The 15,554-nt window shown below is 45.6% G+C and overlaps 1 protein-coding gene across 1 annotated transcript; it reads right to left on the reverse strand.

Moving 5' to 3' along the window:
- Positions 1 to 3,242: 3,242 nt before the first annotated feature.
- LOC116411054 (vomeronasal type-2 receptor 26-like) lies at positions 3,243 to 14,864 on the reverse strand. Its single transcript, XM_031902834.1, has 6 exons — positions 14,675 to 14,864; positions 14,004 to 14,083; positions 8,393 to 9,157; positions 7,412 to 7,636; positions 5,334 to 5,454; positions 3,243 to 4,162 (listed from the first exon to the last, which is right to left on the reverse strand). Exons 1-6 carry the CDS (start codon positions 14,862 to 14,864, stop codon positions 3,243 to 3,245), a joined length of 2,301 nt encoding a protein of 766 aa, XP_031758694.1.
- Between the last annotated feature and the right edge of the window lie 690 nt (positions 14,865 to 15,554).

Below are 15,554 nucleotides of genomic sequence, written 5' to 3' on the forward strand. Positions count from 1 at the left end.
CATAGGGCAGGCAGAGTATGGCACACACAGGCAGCATAGGGCAGGCAGGGTAGGGCAGGCAGTGTATGGCACACACAGGCAGCATAGGGCAGGCAGAGTATGGCACACACAGGCAGCATAGGGCAGGCAGAGTATGGCGCACACAGGCAGCATAGGGCAGGCAGAGTATGGCACACACAGGCAGGGTAGGGCAGGCAGAGTATGGCACACACAGGCAGGGTAGGGAAGGCAGAGTATGGCACACACAGGCAGCGTAGGGCAGGCAGAGTATGGCACACACAGGCAGGGTAGGGCAGGCAGAGTATGGCACACACAGGCAGGGTAGGGCAGGCAGAGTATGGCACACACAGGCAGTGTAGGGCAGGGAGAGTATGGCACACACAGGCAGGGTAGGGCAGGGAGAGTATGGCACACACAGGCAGGGTAGGGCAGGCAGAGTATGGCACACACAGGCAGGGTAGGGCAGGCAGAGTATGGCACACACAGGCAGGGTAGGGCAGGCAGAGTATGGCACACACAGGCAGAAGAGGGCAGGCAGAGTATGGCAAACAGGCAGCGTAGGGCAGGCAGAGTATGGCACACACAGGCAGAGTATAGCACACACAGGCAGCGTAGGGCAGGCAGGGTATGGCACACACAGGCAGCATAGGGCAGGCAGAATATGGCACACACAGGCAGGGTAGGGCAGGGAGAGTATGGCACACACAGGCAGGGTAGGGCAGGCAGAGTATGGCACACACAGGCAGGGTAGGGCAGGCAGAGTATGGCACACACAGGCAGCGTAGGGCAGGCATAGTATGGCACACACAGACAGAAGAGGGCAGGCAGAGTATGGCAAACAGGGAGTGTAGGGCAGGCAGAGTATGGCTCACACAGGCAGAGTATAGCACACACATGCAGCGTAGGGCAGGCAGAGTATGGCACACACAGGCAGCATAGGGCAGGCAGGGTAGGGCAGGCAGAGTATGGCACACACAGGCAGCATAGGGCAGGCAGAGTATGGCACACACAGGCAGCATAGGGCAGGCAGGGTAGGGCTGGCAGAGTATGGCACACACAGGCAGCATAGGGCAGGCAGAGTATGGCACACACAGGCAGCATAAGGCAGGCAGAGTATGGCACACACAGGCAGGGTAGGGCAGGCAGAGTATGGCACACACAGGCAGGGTAGGGCAGGCAGAGTATGGCAAACAGGCAGCGTAGGGCAGGCATAGTATGGCACACACAGACAGAAGAGGGCAGGCAGAGTATGGCAAACAGGCAGCGTAGGGCAGGCAGAGTATGGCACACACAGGCAGGGTAGGGCAGGCAGAGTATGGCACACACAGGCAGCATAGGGCAGGCAGGGTAGGGCTGGCAGAGTATGGCACACACAGGCAGCATAGGGCAGGCAGAGTATGGCACACACAGGCAGCATAGGGCAGGCAGAGTATGGCGCACACAGGCAGCATAGGGCAGGCAGAGTATGGCACACACAGGCAGAGTATAGCACACACAGGCAGCGTAGGGCAGGCAGAGTATGGCACACACAGGCAGCATAGGGCAGGCAGGGTAGGGCTGGCAGAGTATGGCACACACAGGCAGCATAGGGCAGGCAGAGTATGGCACACACAGGCAGCATAGGGCAGGCAGAGTATGGCGCACACAGGCAGCATAGGGCAGGCAGAGTATGGCACACACAGGCAGGGTAGGGCTGGCAGAGTTTGGCACACACAGGCAGCATAGGGCAGGCAGAGTTTGGCACACACAGGCAGGGTAGGGCAGGCAGAGTTTGGCTCACACAGGCAGGGTAGGGCAGGCAGAGTATGGCACACACAGGCAGGGTAGGGCAGGCAGAGTATGGCAAACAGGCAGCGTAGGGCAGGCATAGTATGGCACACACAGACAGAAGAGGGCAGGCAGAGTATGGCAAACAGGCAGCGTAGGGCAGGCAGAGTATGGCACACACAGGCAGAGTATAGCACACACAGGCAGCGTAGGGCAGGCAGAGTATGGCGCACACAGGCAGCATAGGGCAGGCAGAGTATGGCACACACAGGCAGGGTAGGGCAGGCAGAGTATGGCACACACAGGCAGGGTAGGGAAGGCAGAGTATGGCACACACAGGCAGGGTATGGAAGGCAGAGTATGGCACACACAGGCAGGGTAGGGCAGGCAGAGTATGGCACACACAGGCAGGGTAGGGCAGGCAGAGTATGGCAAACAGGCAGCGTAGGGCAGGCATAGTATGGCACACACAGACAGAAGAGGGCAGGCAGAGTATGGCAAACAGGCAGCGTAGGGCAGGCAGAGTATGGCACACACAGGCAGAGTATAGCACACACAGGCAGCATAGGGCAGTCAGAGTATGGCACACACAGGCAGCATAGGGCAGGCAGGGTAGGGCTGGCAGAGTATAGCACACACAGGCAGCATAGGGCAGGCAGAGTATGGCACACACAGGCAGCATAGGGCAGGCAGAGTATGGTGCACACAGGCAGCATAGGGCAGGCAGAGTATGGCACACACAGGCAGGGTAGGGCTGGCAGAGTATGGCACACACAGGCAGCATAGGCAGGCAGAGTTTGGCACACACAGGCAGCATAGGGCAGGCAGAGTATGGCGCACACAGGCAGCATAGGGCAAGCAGAGTATGGCACACACAGGCAGGGTAGGGCAGGCAGAGTATGGCACACACAGGCAGGGTAGGGCAGGCAGAGTATGGCACACACAGGCAGCATAGGGCAGGCAGAGTATGGCACACACAGGCAGGGTAGGGCAGGCAGAGTATGGCACACACAGCCAGCATAGGGCAGGCAGAGTATGGCACGCACAGGCAGCATAGGGCAGGCAGAGTATGGCACACACAGGCAGGGTAGGGCTGGCACAGAACACAGAACAAAACCTTGTAAAAATACATGTCTTTTGTTGTTTCTGCCAATCGTACATTTATGTTTCCATGGGGTTTAAGAGGAAATATTTACCATTTTATGTGGAAGTGACAGTGGGATCAACCAATGGAATGAAAGAAGGCCATTACAAACAATTTGTCTCTGTAATACAGGAACGTCTTACAAGAGCTATTATTGGTTTAATTGGTTTGTATATGCACATTGTGTGTAACTGGTCAGGTTCCTTGCCACTCATTGGCCTGTTGTATAATGTCCCTCATCAGTTCATCCAATGGGAAGTCACTAGAGGAACAACTACACTCAGTAATATGAGACATAATGGAAAATGTAGGCTTGCGTGGATATAACAGATTATATTTTGATACTTTTATCTTGTTTTTTAACTATTAAGCTGCCTCTGATGTTCAGCTCTGGCCTGATCAGGATTATGTAGCACTTGGGAATAAAGATACAGCTCAAAAGTCCGAGGCTCGATGCCAAGATGGCGAAACATTCCACCGCCACCATATATTTGCCCTTGGTGCCGAGGTGGGCTGGGATGAAGGAGACCCAAACACTGCAGAACCCCAGCATGCTGAATGTGATGTACTGAGCCTCATTAAATGCATCCGGCAGTTTCCTAGCCATAAAGGCTACAATGAAACTGAATGAGGCCAGCAGTCCCATGTAGCCAATCTGCACGTAGAAAGCAATAACAGAACCTTCGTTACATCGTAGAATAATCTTATCAGCCTCTAATTTGGTATTATAGTCTGGGAATGGCGGGGAGTGGGCCAGCCACGTGGTACCTATAAGCCCCTCCCCACAGAAGCACAGCAGCACAACAATCATGAACATGTTCTTCCACAACCACCCCCTTACCTTCCTGTCAGGTTTTACCACTCTAAATGCCAAGGTGACTATGAACGTCTTGGCCAACAGGGTAGAAATAGCGACAGTAAAGAAAGTCCCAAAGGAAATGTAACACAAAAGGCAGGAGATCTCTGTTGGGCGCCCAATGAATAATAATGGACAGAGGGAGCAGAACATGAGGGACAGGAGAAGGATGAAGCTGAGGGTCTGGTTATTGGCCTTTACAACTGGGGTATCTTTGTGTTTGATGAATATCCCCAGCGTTCCTGCAGCGAGAGAGGAGACTATTGCGGCCAAGATAGCGAGAGAGAAACCCAACGGATCCTCATAGGAAAGAAACTCCATGCGTTTCACAATACAAGTGTCTCTGCCTTCATTCGGCCACTGATCATCGGGGCACTTCATGCAGTTTGCCATGTCTAGAAATAGAAAACCAACATTTTTAGAGCATTCAAACCACTGCTCAGTGTGGTACCCCCGATATTTGGTGCCTGACTAATGGGCCGGCACCACAGCAGCCCTGGAGCCTTCCAGATATGTCTCCTCAATGCTGTGCCCAAGAGGCTTCTCTACTACATACAACCTTGTTTCCAAAAACATTGGGTGAAATGTGAATAAGAAGAGAATCAGTTGATCTGCAGATCAGTGAATCACTGTAACTAATAGTGACTGGTACGGAACCAACAGACCCAGTGCTGAAACGGAAAAATCTCGGCTCATTTTCAATTTACATTTCCAAAAAGTTGGGACAGGGGCAACAAAAAAGTAGATTTGTAATACTAAAAAGAGCAGATCCCAGAGAGGTGGGGTCCCTCAGCAATAAAGATGGGGGTATCCCACAATGCACGGAGGGAAAAATATTGCAACAATTGAAGAATAGTGTAATCAATGTAAAACTGCAAAGAATTTGGGGATTTCAACTTCAGAGAATGCGGAGAAATATCGATATACGAGGGACAAGGCCCAAAGCCAATATTGGGTGTTGGCAACTTTGAGCATTATATACGGACCCAGTGATTCTGTACTGGGAATCAGTGTACGGGCCGAGGAAGACTCCCCAAATCCATGGACTGCACCCACAAATGCAAGTTACACCTCTTCCATACAAAGATGAACCCACATATAATCCAGAACCACCGGTGGCTTCTCTGGGCCCAAACGCATATAGACTGAGGGCAAGTGGAAAACTGTCCTACAGGCTAAAGAGGAGAAGGACATTGGTTCATTACAAAAGGAAAAATACAAAGACAAAGGGGTCCCCAAACTACGAAGCAGCTGAAATCCTATATTGGCCAAGAATGGGCCAGAACTCCAGCAATTGGGCTCCCCACTTCCCAAATGGCTACTGAGTGGGTGCAACACAGTGGGAAAATTCAAACCAAATTCAGAATGAGCCGAGATTTCTCAGAAAACAATAGAATCTCTCAGTTTCAGCACTGGGCCTGTTGGTTCTGTATTATTTGCTCTTAAATATTGGGTTCCACTCATCTTCCTCCCGGGGTAGAAATGAAGAGGGCGCAGTGTTGGCATTATTGGGCATTTCTATGGCTGCCCTCTACTCTCTCGACCCAATATCAGGCACAGACTGACCCGTTCCATTAGAGATCTCTCCCTCTGGGCAGCGGGCACAGTCATAGCAGCACTTGGCCCGTTCCTTATGGACCTTCCTGTGCCCAGGGGGGCAGCTGGGGTTGCAGAGACTGTTGGGAGTCTGGAACAGAAAGAAGAGTGTTATTTTCCCTGCATTAGATATCAGGGCTCTGATTGAGAGCAGTATGGGAAATATCCTCGTGAGTGAGGGAAAGAGAAGAGGGGGCCCTATTTAGCAATATCTGACCCCTCCCATTACCTCCATAGCAACAGAAGGAAATGATGGGTCAGACTCTGCCCTCCGAGCACTTCCTTTAGGGCCAGGAAGCTGCCATGTTGGTACATCATCTTCTCCTACAGTGACCAGCGATGGACAGATATTTATATTACCTTTATGACATGTGACCAGCCCCACACCAATCATTTACCTAACTGGGAACACCATAACCAGTCAGAAGATTAATGGCAACAAGGCCCCGGAGCCAGATGGGATACAGCCCCTGGGTACTGAGAGAGCTAGGGGCAGAATTGCAGTGGCCCTTGTTTCTGATATTCTCAGACTCGCTCTCATCAGGTATGGTACCTAGGGATTGGAAGAAGGCGAATGTCATTCCCATATTTATACAGGGAGTAAGATCTCAGCCTGGCAATTATAGGCCTGTAAGTCTGACATCCGTGGTGGGCAAGTTATTTGAAGGCTTGTTAAGGGATCACATTCAAAATTATGTAGTGGAGAATGGCATTATGGGTAGGAATCAGCATGGCTTTATGAAGGACAGGTCATGTCAGACCAATTTAATTGCTTTTTATGATGACTTGAGTAAGAAGCTGGACAGCGGGGGGCAGTAGTTGGATAGTTGGGGTGCAGTAGCGGGATCTATATGGATTCTAAACTAAGGTCTGTCTAGTATATTCTGTAATTGGACTAAGGTTCTTAGTGGGTCCCTCAGGGTTCTGAGAAGAGCGACTAAGCTGATAAAGGGAATGGGCTCAGTTATGGGGAAAGGCTGGCCCAGTTGGGATTGGTTACACTGGGGAAGGGGCAGTTAAGGGGGGGTCACTATATATAAATATATAAGGGGGGGCAGTAATGAAATAGAGAAAGTACAGGGAAGAGCGACTAAGCTGATAAAGGGAATGGGCTCAGTTATGGGGAAAGGCTGGCCCAGTTGGGATTGGTTACACTGGGGGGGGGGGGGCAGTTAAGGGGGGGTCACTATATATAAATATATAAGGGGGGGCAGTAATGAAATAGAGAAAGTACAGGGAAGAGCGACTAAGCTGATAAAGGGAATGGGCTCAGTTATGGGGAAAGGCTGGCCCAGTTGGGATTGGTTACACTGGGGGGGGGGGGGCAGTTAAGGGGGGGGGTCACTATATATAAATATATAAGGGGGGTAGGATCACTATATATAAATATATAAGGGGGGGTAGGATCACTATATATAAATATATAAGGGGGGGTAGGATCACTATATATAAATATATAAGGGGGGTAGGACCACTATATATAAATATATAAGGGGGGGTAGGATCACTATATATAAATATATAAGGGGGGTAGGATCACTATATATATATAAATATATAAGGGGGGGTAGGATCACTATATATAAATATATAAGGGGGGTAGGACCACTATATATAAATATATAAGGGGGGTAGGACCACTATATATAAATATATAAGGGGGGGTAGGACCACTATATATAAATATATAAGGGGGGGTAGGATCACTATATATAAATATATAAGGGGGGGTAGGATCACTATATATAAATATATAAGGGGGGTAGGATCACTATATATAAATATATAGAGAAGTGCAACAGAACTAAGGGGTTAAAGAGTGCCACTGCTCCCCAACGTGCAGATCTGAATGATGGTACAAGTTGGGTAGGGGACATGCACCCCCCCATGAATACAGTGTTCCCAAAGGCAGGCAGACCTGCATTCAGGATGACAGCCTCAGATCTCTGTGCCCCCAAACAGAATGCAGAGACCTGTGGCAATTAGAAGACAGGGGGCAAAACCGTGACCCCTCTGGATTGTACTAAAAGAGAAAAAGGGGACATTACCCGAGCATAACGCGAGTCCCACCGGATGGCGCTGTCATTGATAACAAGGCGAGTCCCCCCCTCAGCAGGATAGACGTGCCCCACCAGGACGTATTCTACCCGCTTGTTTGGGAACTGAATGATGTTCAGGATATCGTACGTGGCCACCACGTTGCCTTTATCATCGAATGTGACCTCCTCTCCCCCCGGGGTAGAAAAGTGCAGATTTCTCAGGTAACGGTTAATCTGAGTAACAAACACATGGGGGGGTTATATTGTTACAGAGTTGCCCCCAATATATAGCACCAGTGTCTCCTGCCCCCGCGGAATTTCATGTTTAATTTGCAAAGGACTTTTATTATACAGCATTTTGTGTACCCGACAGCTCCTCTATTGTTGGGAGGTACACAGGGAAACCTGGGCCATTTTCTCATTGGCTGAAGGATAATATGGGATGTCCTGGAGGCATGATGGGTAAAATGGCACGGTGCTGAGCCAGGGGTGGGTTCCATGAGAGTTTAGAGGAAATGAAGAGACACCAACACGTAACCTTCAGACACAAGACACAAGGTTCAACTTACACAAAGGTCCTGGGGAGTTCCCATGGGCAGGTAGGTAGTTGGTGGGAAAGTGCAATTAGGGCTACTGGCGGGAAGGGAACGGGGCGGGGTTATGGATTCATGATCTGTGATTGGTTTGTTTATTAATCATTTTCTCCAACATGTGAGTCAATAAGAGAGGTCCATGATATGACTAAGGGACAAACATCAACATAATCAGAAAACCTATAGTTTACCCAAAAATATAGAATTTCCTGTTCCTGGAGGCAATGAGGAAAACAAATGGGATGAACTCTCTACTGAACTTGGTCCTCCAGATTAAATCCAATTCTTGGGCAGAAGAGCTGACTATTTATTACAGATTTCAGGTGCTTTCTGGATAATGGACCCCATACCTGTACTTGCAGCTATAAATATTGATCGGTAGCTGAATAGTATTTACCTCCCATGGGCGCAATTCCCATTTTTCCTGATGGCTCCTATGGGAATACAAGTGGTGTAACGCGTAGGCCACAGCATACACCGCGGCGTATATACTGTAGGTGAGACGGAAATTCTCCACATCGTATATTAGTGGATCCATGATATTTAATGAATCCGTGTCATTACAAGTTGCCTCTCGAATGAAGGGATCGGGTTCAAAAGATTCCGGCAAACAAAGCCGCTTCTCCTTCCTAATGGCGCCCAGAAATGGGTTCTCTGGGAACTCCCGGGGCCCATCTCTCAGCAGAAAGTCCCTCAGACCCGGAATGTTCCGGTTGTGTAACCGAAACATCAAGGAACCATTCAGGAACGTGTCTCTGCTCACCTGATAATGGATCTGCAGGGAGGCTGGTAAGATAAAGATTTTCCCAAATGTTGAGTTAAAAGACAATTCAAACATGAGTTTGGTGTAAGAGGAGGAGGAAATGTACAGGATGATGACTTCACTCTTAAACTCCACTGGATCCCCATCAAGCAGCAAGTTGGACACTGTGTATTTAAAGTCAAGGCAAATATGGTTTTGTAACAGAAACTTTTCTAGTTCAACGCTGGTTTGATCCCCCTGATCCTCATATGAGGTGATAAGTCCAACCCAGTTCCACCCAAAGTGCTGTAAGAGCTGAACAATTGCGTGGAACTGAGCCTGGTCATTTGGAACCGTCCTATAGAAGTAGGGAAACTGGATCTTGTCATCAAAATATGACTCCATGGTCCCATAGCTGATCTGCAAAGGAAAAGAGATGTGACTTGTGGGACTAATACCTGCAATGGGTTTTCATTACTACAGCGGCAGAACTATGTAAAGAGAGCTAGTTGGGGAGGTTGTTCCTACGGGAGAGCTAGTTGGGGAGGTTGTTCCTATGGGAGAGCTAGTTGGGGAGGTTGTTCCTACAGGCAAGCTAGTTGGGGAGGTTGTTCCTATGGGAGAGCTAGTTGGGGAGGTTGTTCCTATGGGAGAGTTAGTTGGGGAGGTTGTTCCTATAGGAGAGCTAGTTGGGGAGGTTGTTCCTACAGGCAAGCTAGTTGGGGAGGTTGTTCTTATGGGAGAGCTAGTTGGGGAGGTTGTTCCTATGGGAGAGTTAGTTGGGGAGGTTGTTCCTATGGGAGAGCTAGTTGGGGAGGTTGTTCCTATGGGAGAGTTAGTTGGGGAGGTGTTCCTACAGGCAAGCTAGTTGGGGAGGTGGTTCCTACGGGAGAGCTAGTTGGGGAGGTTGTTCCTATGGGAGAGTTAGTTGGGGAGGTTGTTCCTACAGGCAAGCTAGTTGGGGAGGTTGTTCCTACGGGAGAGCTAGTTGGGGAGGTTGTTCCTACGGGAGAGCTAGTTCGGGAGGTTGTTCCTATGGGAGACTAAGTTGGAGAGGTTGTTCCTATGGGAGAGCAAGTTGGGGAGGTTGTTCCTACGGGTGAGCTAGTTGGAGAGGTTGTTCCTATGGGAGAGCTAGTTGGGAAGTTGGTTCCTATGGGTGAGCTAGTTGGAGAGGTTGTTCCTACGGGAGAGCTAGTTGGGGAGGTTGTTCCTATGGGAGAGCTAGTTGGGGAGGTTGTTCCTATGGGAGAGATAGTTGGAGAGGTTGTTCCTATGAGAGAGCTAGTTGGGGAGTTGGTTCCTACGGGTGAGCTAGTTGGAGAGGTTGTTCCTACGGGAGAGCTAGTTGGGGAGGTTGTTCCTATGGGAGAGTTAGTTGGAGAGGTTGTTCCTATGGGAGAGCTAGTTGGGGAGGTTGTTCCTATGGGAGAGATAGTTGGAGAGGTTGTTCCTATGGGAGAGATAGTTGGAGAGGTTGTTCCTATGGGAGACCTACTGTAGTTGGTGAGAGGAAGACAACCCTTCACTTTGCTTTCCAAGTGCCACAGTGCAGAAAAGCAGAAAGCAAGGGGAACTAGGGAAAGAATGGAGCCTCTAAGGGACTGTTTTCTCCAGTGACTAGCTAAGAAGCAGTTAATCTTCCCTACCCTCATGTGTCTGTTATAAGACAGTTACAAACAAGAATTCACACTAGTTCTAGTACTAGATAAATGTAAGTATTCCATTAGAACATGGAGCCATAATTAATACCTGTGGATACTTGTAGATCTCATTCAGTTGTGCCAAAGAGAAAGATGAGTAAGCCAGTAGGTGCCCTATGAAGGCCACAACATCACCGTAGATTTGGCACTTATAGTTTGGAACCATTGAGTCGCCTCCTGATAATATGCTCAGGGCACTATACACAGCTTTCTTCTCCCATTGGCAGGAATCATAGATCATGAACCCAAGGGTAACATTGGGCAAGATATCCGTCCGTCTGTTTATTTCTTCAATGGCAAAGATAAAGGCCAAGAAATGCCTGAAGTAGCTGATCGATGGGCTGCAGACAGAGAAATACCCAAATTACAGGTACAAATCATTGCTCCAGTTATTCTTATAGCAGATCCATTTGGGCTCACCGTCATCATTATCTGGTTACCAGGCAGTGGCCATTGGCAGAGAAGTAATAAAGTGCCGATTATTAAATGATACAATCACTACTACGTTCCCTTAAGTAGAAAGATGAGAAGGGTCAGACTAATATGTTATAGACTAATATGTTATAGACGGACTGATTCTTTGAATTTTTTTAATTAGTAATTTTGAATATAGTCTTTATTCATGCACACCCACATCTATCCACATCTGTTATTCTGACTTCCAAAACATTGCTTGCAGCATTTATTGCCGTTTAAATTATTTTTAGATAAGGGTGGGTGCAACTGTTAAATAAAGGCATAAGCCAATCAATGGTGCCCCATCCCCAGCTCCATCGCCAGTTTGTTGATATGAGTCTCTTCATTGGGACTAATGAGCGCTGAGTGTTACTAGCCCCAGCACCAAGAAAAGAATCAAAATCCTCATCAGTGATGTTACCCATTTTGTTTATGTGGGAAGTTTGTGGGGAAATTTGGAACTCAATTAGAAGACTGAACTGGATCTGGCCCATAACCTGGGAAGGGAGTTCTCTAGGCTTTCATGTCTCCTGCCTGCTCCCAGAATGCAACATAATGCATCATCGAATCAGGGAAAGGATAGGATACTATGCCAGGATACTATAAACAAAGATCGGTATAATGAAAATCCAGATTAGACCTTACATTGAATTTATAGTAATGGAGATAACAAATCATAAAAATAACCAATTGCTATTCACTGCAATCCACAAATCATCAAGAGCTGTAAGAGTCAGAGAGATGAACTTTAAACTAGCCACAAGATGGCACTACACCCCCACAAAATTACGCAAAATATACAAAAATAGCAAAGATATCTGCTGGAGATGCGAGGAGGAAACAGGCAATCATACGCACATATGGTATACCTGCCCACAACTACAATCATACTGGCCAAAAATTTTAGAAACCATATCATCTGTAACAAAAATATCAATAAAAGAAAACGCAATACCAACCATACTCTTAAACTTAATCCCCACTAAGAACACGGTTATACCAGAAACATTGACACAACAACTATTAAATGCAGCAAGAACCCTAATCCCAAGACACTGGAAAGCTAGAGACCCCCCAACGTTTCTAGAATGGATCCATTTAGTGGAAGAAATAAGAAAACTGGAAGAGATCACCTTTATGAACCAAAACAAGAGCTCAGACTATAAAAGGCTGTGGGAACCATGGACCACATACATAACATCTCACCACACATAACACACCCGTTGACCAACAACATAGATACTCATCCCCAAAATATGAACGCCTTTAATTATTGAATTTCATTGTTTAGGAATATCTTATTGTTATCTCCTACATTTGTATGCTGATTGTAACTGAAGATAAATACAAAATACTTAACCCTTACCCTTCTTTTTTCTGTACCACCCTTTTTTTTTTCCTTTACTCTGCAAAAATTAAAATAAAGAATATTTAAAAAAAAAAATAACCAATTGCAACTGGAGCAAAATATACAGTCAAATGAAAAAGTCTGGGAACCCATCTTAATTCTTAGGGGTTCTATAGCCCTTTGCTTTATTTTTTGGGGAGAGCTCTATAGCCCTTTGCTTTATTTTATTCTTTTTAAAAAGCACTATAGCCCTTTGCTTTATTTTATTCTTTTTAAAAAGCACTATAGCCCTTTGCTTTATTTTATTCTTTTTAAAAAGCACTATAGCCCTTTGGTTTATTTTATTTTTTGGAAAAAGCACCATAGCCCTTTGCTTTATTTTATGTTTTGGAAAAAGCACTATAGCCCTTTGCTTTATTTTATTTTTTGGAAAAAGCACTATAGCCCTTTGCTTTATTTTATTCTTTTTAAAAAGCACCATAGCCCTTTGCTTTATTTTATGTTTTGGAAAAAGCACTATAGCCCTTTGCTTTATTTTATGTTTTGGAAAAAGCACTATAGCCCTTTGCTTTATTTTATGTTTTGGAGAAAGCACTATAGCCCTTTGCTTTATTTTATGTTTTGGAAAAAGCACTATAGCCCTTTGCTTTATTTTATTCTTTTTAAAAAGCACTATAGCCCTTTGCTTTATTTTATTTTTTGGAAAAAGCACTATAGCCCTTTGCTTTATTTTATTTTTTGGAGAGAGCACTATAGCCCTTTGCTTTATTTTATTCTTTTTAAAAAGCACTATAGCCCTTTGCTTTATTTTATTTTTTGGAGAGAGCACTATAGCCCTTTGCTTTATTTTATTCTTTTTAAAAAGCACTATAGCCCTTTGCTTTATTTTATTTTTTGGAAAAAGCACTATAGCCCTTTGCTTTATTTTATTCTTTTTAAAAAGCACTATAGCCCTTTGCTTTATTTTATTTTTTGGAAAAAGCACTATAGCCCTTTACTTTATTTTATTTTTTGGAGAGAGCACTATAGCCCTTTGCTTTATTTTATTCTTTTTAAAAAGCACTATAGCCCTTTGCTTTATTTTATTTTTTGGAAAAAGCACTATAGCCCTTTGCTTTATTTTATTCTTTTTAAAAAGCACTATAGCCCTTTGCTTTATTTTATTTTTTGGAAAAAGCACTATAGCCCTTTGCTTTATTTTATTCTTTTTAAAAAGCACTATAGCCCTTTGCTTTATTTTATTTTTTGGAGAGAGCACTATAGCCCTTTGCTTTATTTTATTTTTTGGAGAGAGCACTATAGCCCTTTGCTTTATTTTTTGGAAAAAGCACTATAGCCCTTTGCTTTATTTTTTGGAAAAAGCACTATAGCCCTTTGCTTTATTTTTTAGAAAAAGCACTATAGCCCTTTGCTTTATTTTTGGAGAAAGCACTATAGCCCTTTGCTTTATTTTATTTTTTGGAAAAAGCACTATAGCCCTTTACTTTATTTTTTTTTGGAGAAAGTATTGTAACCCTCTGCTTTATTTTATTTTTTGGAGAAAGCACTATAGTCCTTTATTTTACTTTATAGGTGCGTAAGCTTTTCAGTTCAAGGTGGGCAGTCCATAATATATATAAATAATGCTGCAGGGAGCCTAGAATTACATGAAGGCCCCAAATGGGGCTTTAGCAATATGTTATACATGTGAGACTTGAGAGCAGATTTCCTAAAGCTAGGGGAGTGGATATCCCTGTTTGTTTGAAGAGCTGGCACTCACTAAGCAAATCTTCAGGCAGAATTCTCGATTAAATTTTAATTTATTGGCGTGTTGCCTTACGCATTTCATGTTCACAGACTCTTAATCATAAGCAAAAATGAAACCGTATTCGGAAGAAATGTAAAGGTGGTCTCACTAATCAAAGCACACAGGTTCATTATTTCACCAATCATAAAAGAGTTTCCATTTGAAATGCATACAAAGGTATACCCAGTCCACCATAATGATGCTCTCATCATTGAAGCCCGTTCAAAGCATAGAAAACTTTACAAAACATAAAGCAACAACCTAATCCACCATATTGGTGCTCTCATTTAAAGTTAATACAAATGACAAAAAACCTTATCAATACAAAACATGAATACAACAAAAAAAGTATTTTTTTAAAAAGTATTGAAAAAAGTATTTTTTAAAGAAGCTCATTATCAAAAGACTTTTAATTATGTACAAATGAGATTATCTACAGACAATCCCAATTAAAGTCTTTATGATAAGAGCAGTCATCCAAAATAGCAGGAAACTTCATACTCACTATTCCTGCCAAATGGGTATCTGGTAGTGAGAGTAAAAATCCTTTTTGTTTCGGGGTGCTAGTGCGCAGCTGCTAAGATGGCCGCTCCTTCTTAGAGCTCCGCACCGCTCCGGTGCCAAAAAGCCACCTTTCCCCTCACCCGCAGCCTCAGAAGTGGCAAAAAGAAGGGGGAGGAACACAGCGGTGACTGCGGACTGCGCGGAATCAAAAATCCTGCACCTCCCGACCTGAATCAGCTGGAACTCGGCGGGGAAGGCGCGCTGTGGATCCTGCGTATCTGCGGCCTGTAAAACTTTGTGCCAGACGGAGGACCCAGAAACTGTTCCCATGATACGCGCGCCGCAGCAACTGAGAGAGTCGCATCCCCTTGAGCTTGGCTTAAGCACTACATGGGCGATCCGGCAAATCTGACAAGGACACTGGGGCTATCCCCCCCCAGTCTAACCATTCCATACTGCATAACAGCCCCAACCCACGCACTCCAAGAAAGAAATATAAGGAGTGGGATCATTTACAAGGAGGCAAGGCTGATACTGGGAACTAAACCATTACAATTAATAAGGCAATAGGAGGGGGAAACCAGTAATATAACTCAACTGGTACATCCGAACTCTGAAAGTGAAACCTCTATTATTGAATATTTCTCAGAAGGAGAAACCCAATATAGGGTGATAAAGAGGCAAAAGAAACCGAGAACTTTGACCTTTCACCCAAATTATAAAACTGTACCACAATTGGTAAATGGGGAAAATCCCGAGGGCCACAAGCCCCTATACCCATACACCCAACCGCACGTAAACACATAGAGGAATATATGCATAAGACGCCAGAGCCTATAGAATCTCAACTTTCTGATTCCGACATGGATAACAGCATCCCACCACAAGAAGCAGAAACAACACTGCCAACCGACCCACAGGTACATTCCAAAGAAGCTGACCTATTGTCCCAATTCAAACATATGCTACGTACAGAGCTTGAAGCCACATCTTCAAAAATAACCAAACTCTCACTAAAGA

The sequence above is a fragment of the Xenopus tropicalis genome, chromosome 5, assembly GCF_000004195.4.
Source record: "Xenopus tropicalis strain Nigerian chromosome 5, UCB_Xtro_10.0, whole genome shotgun sequence".
NCBI classification, from domain to species: domain Eukaryota; kingdom Metazoa; phylum Chordata; class Amphibia; order Anura; family Pipidae; genus Xenopus; species Xenopus tropicalis.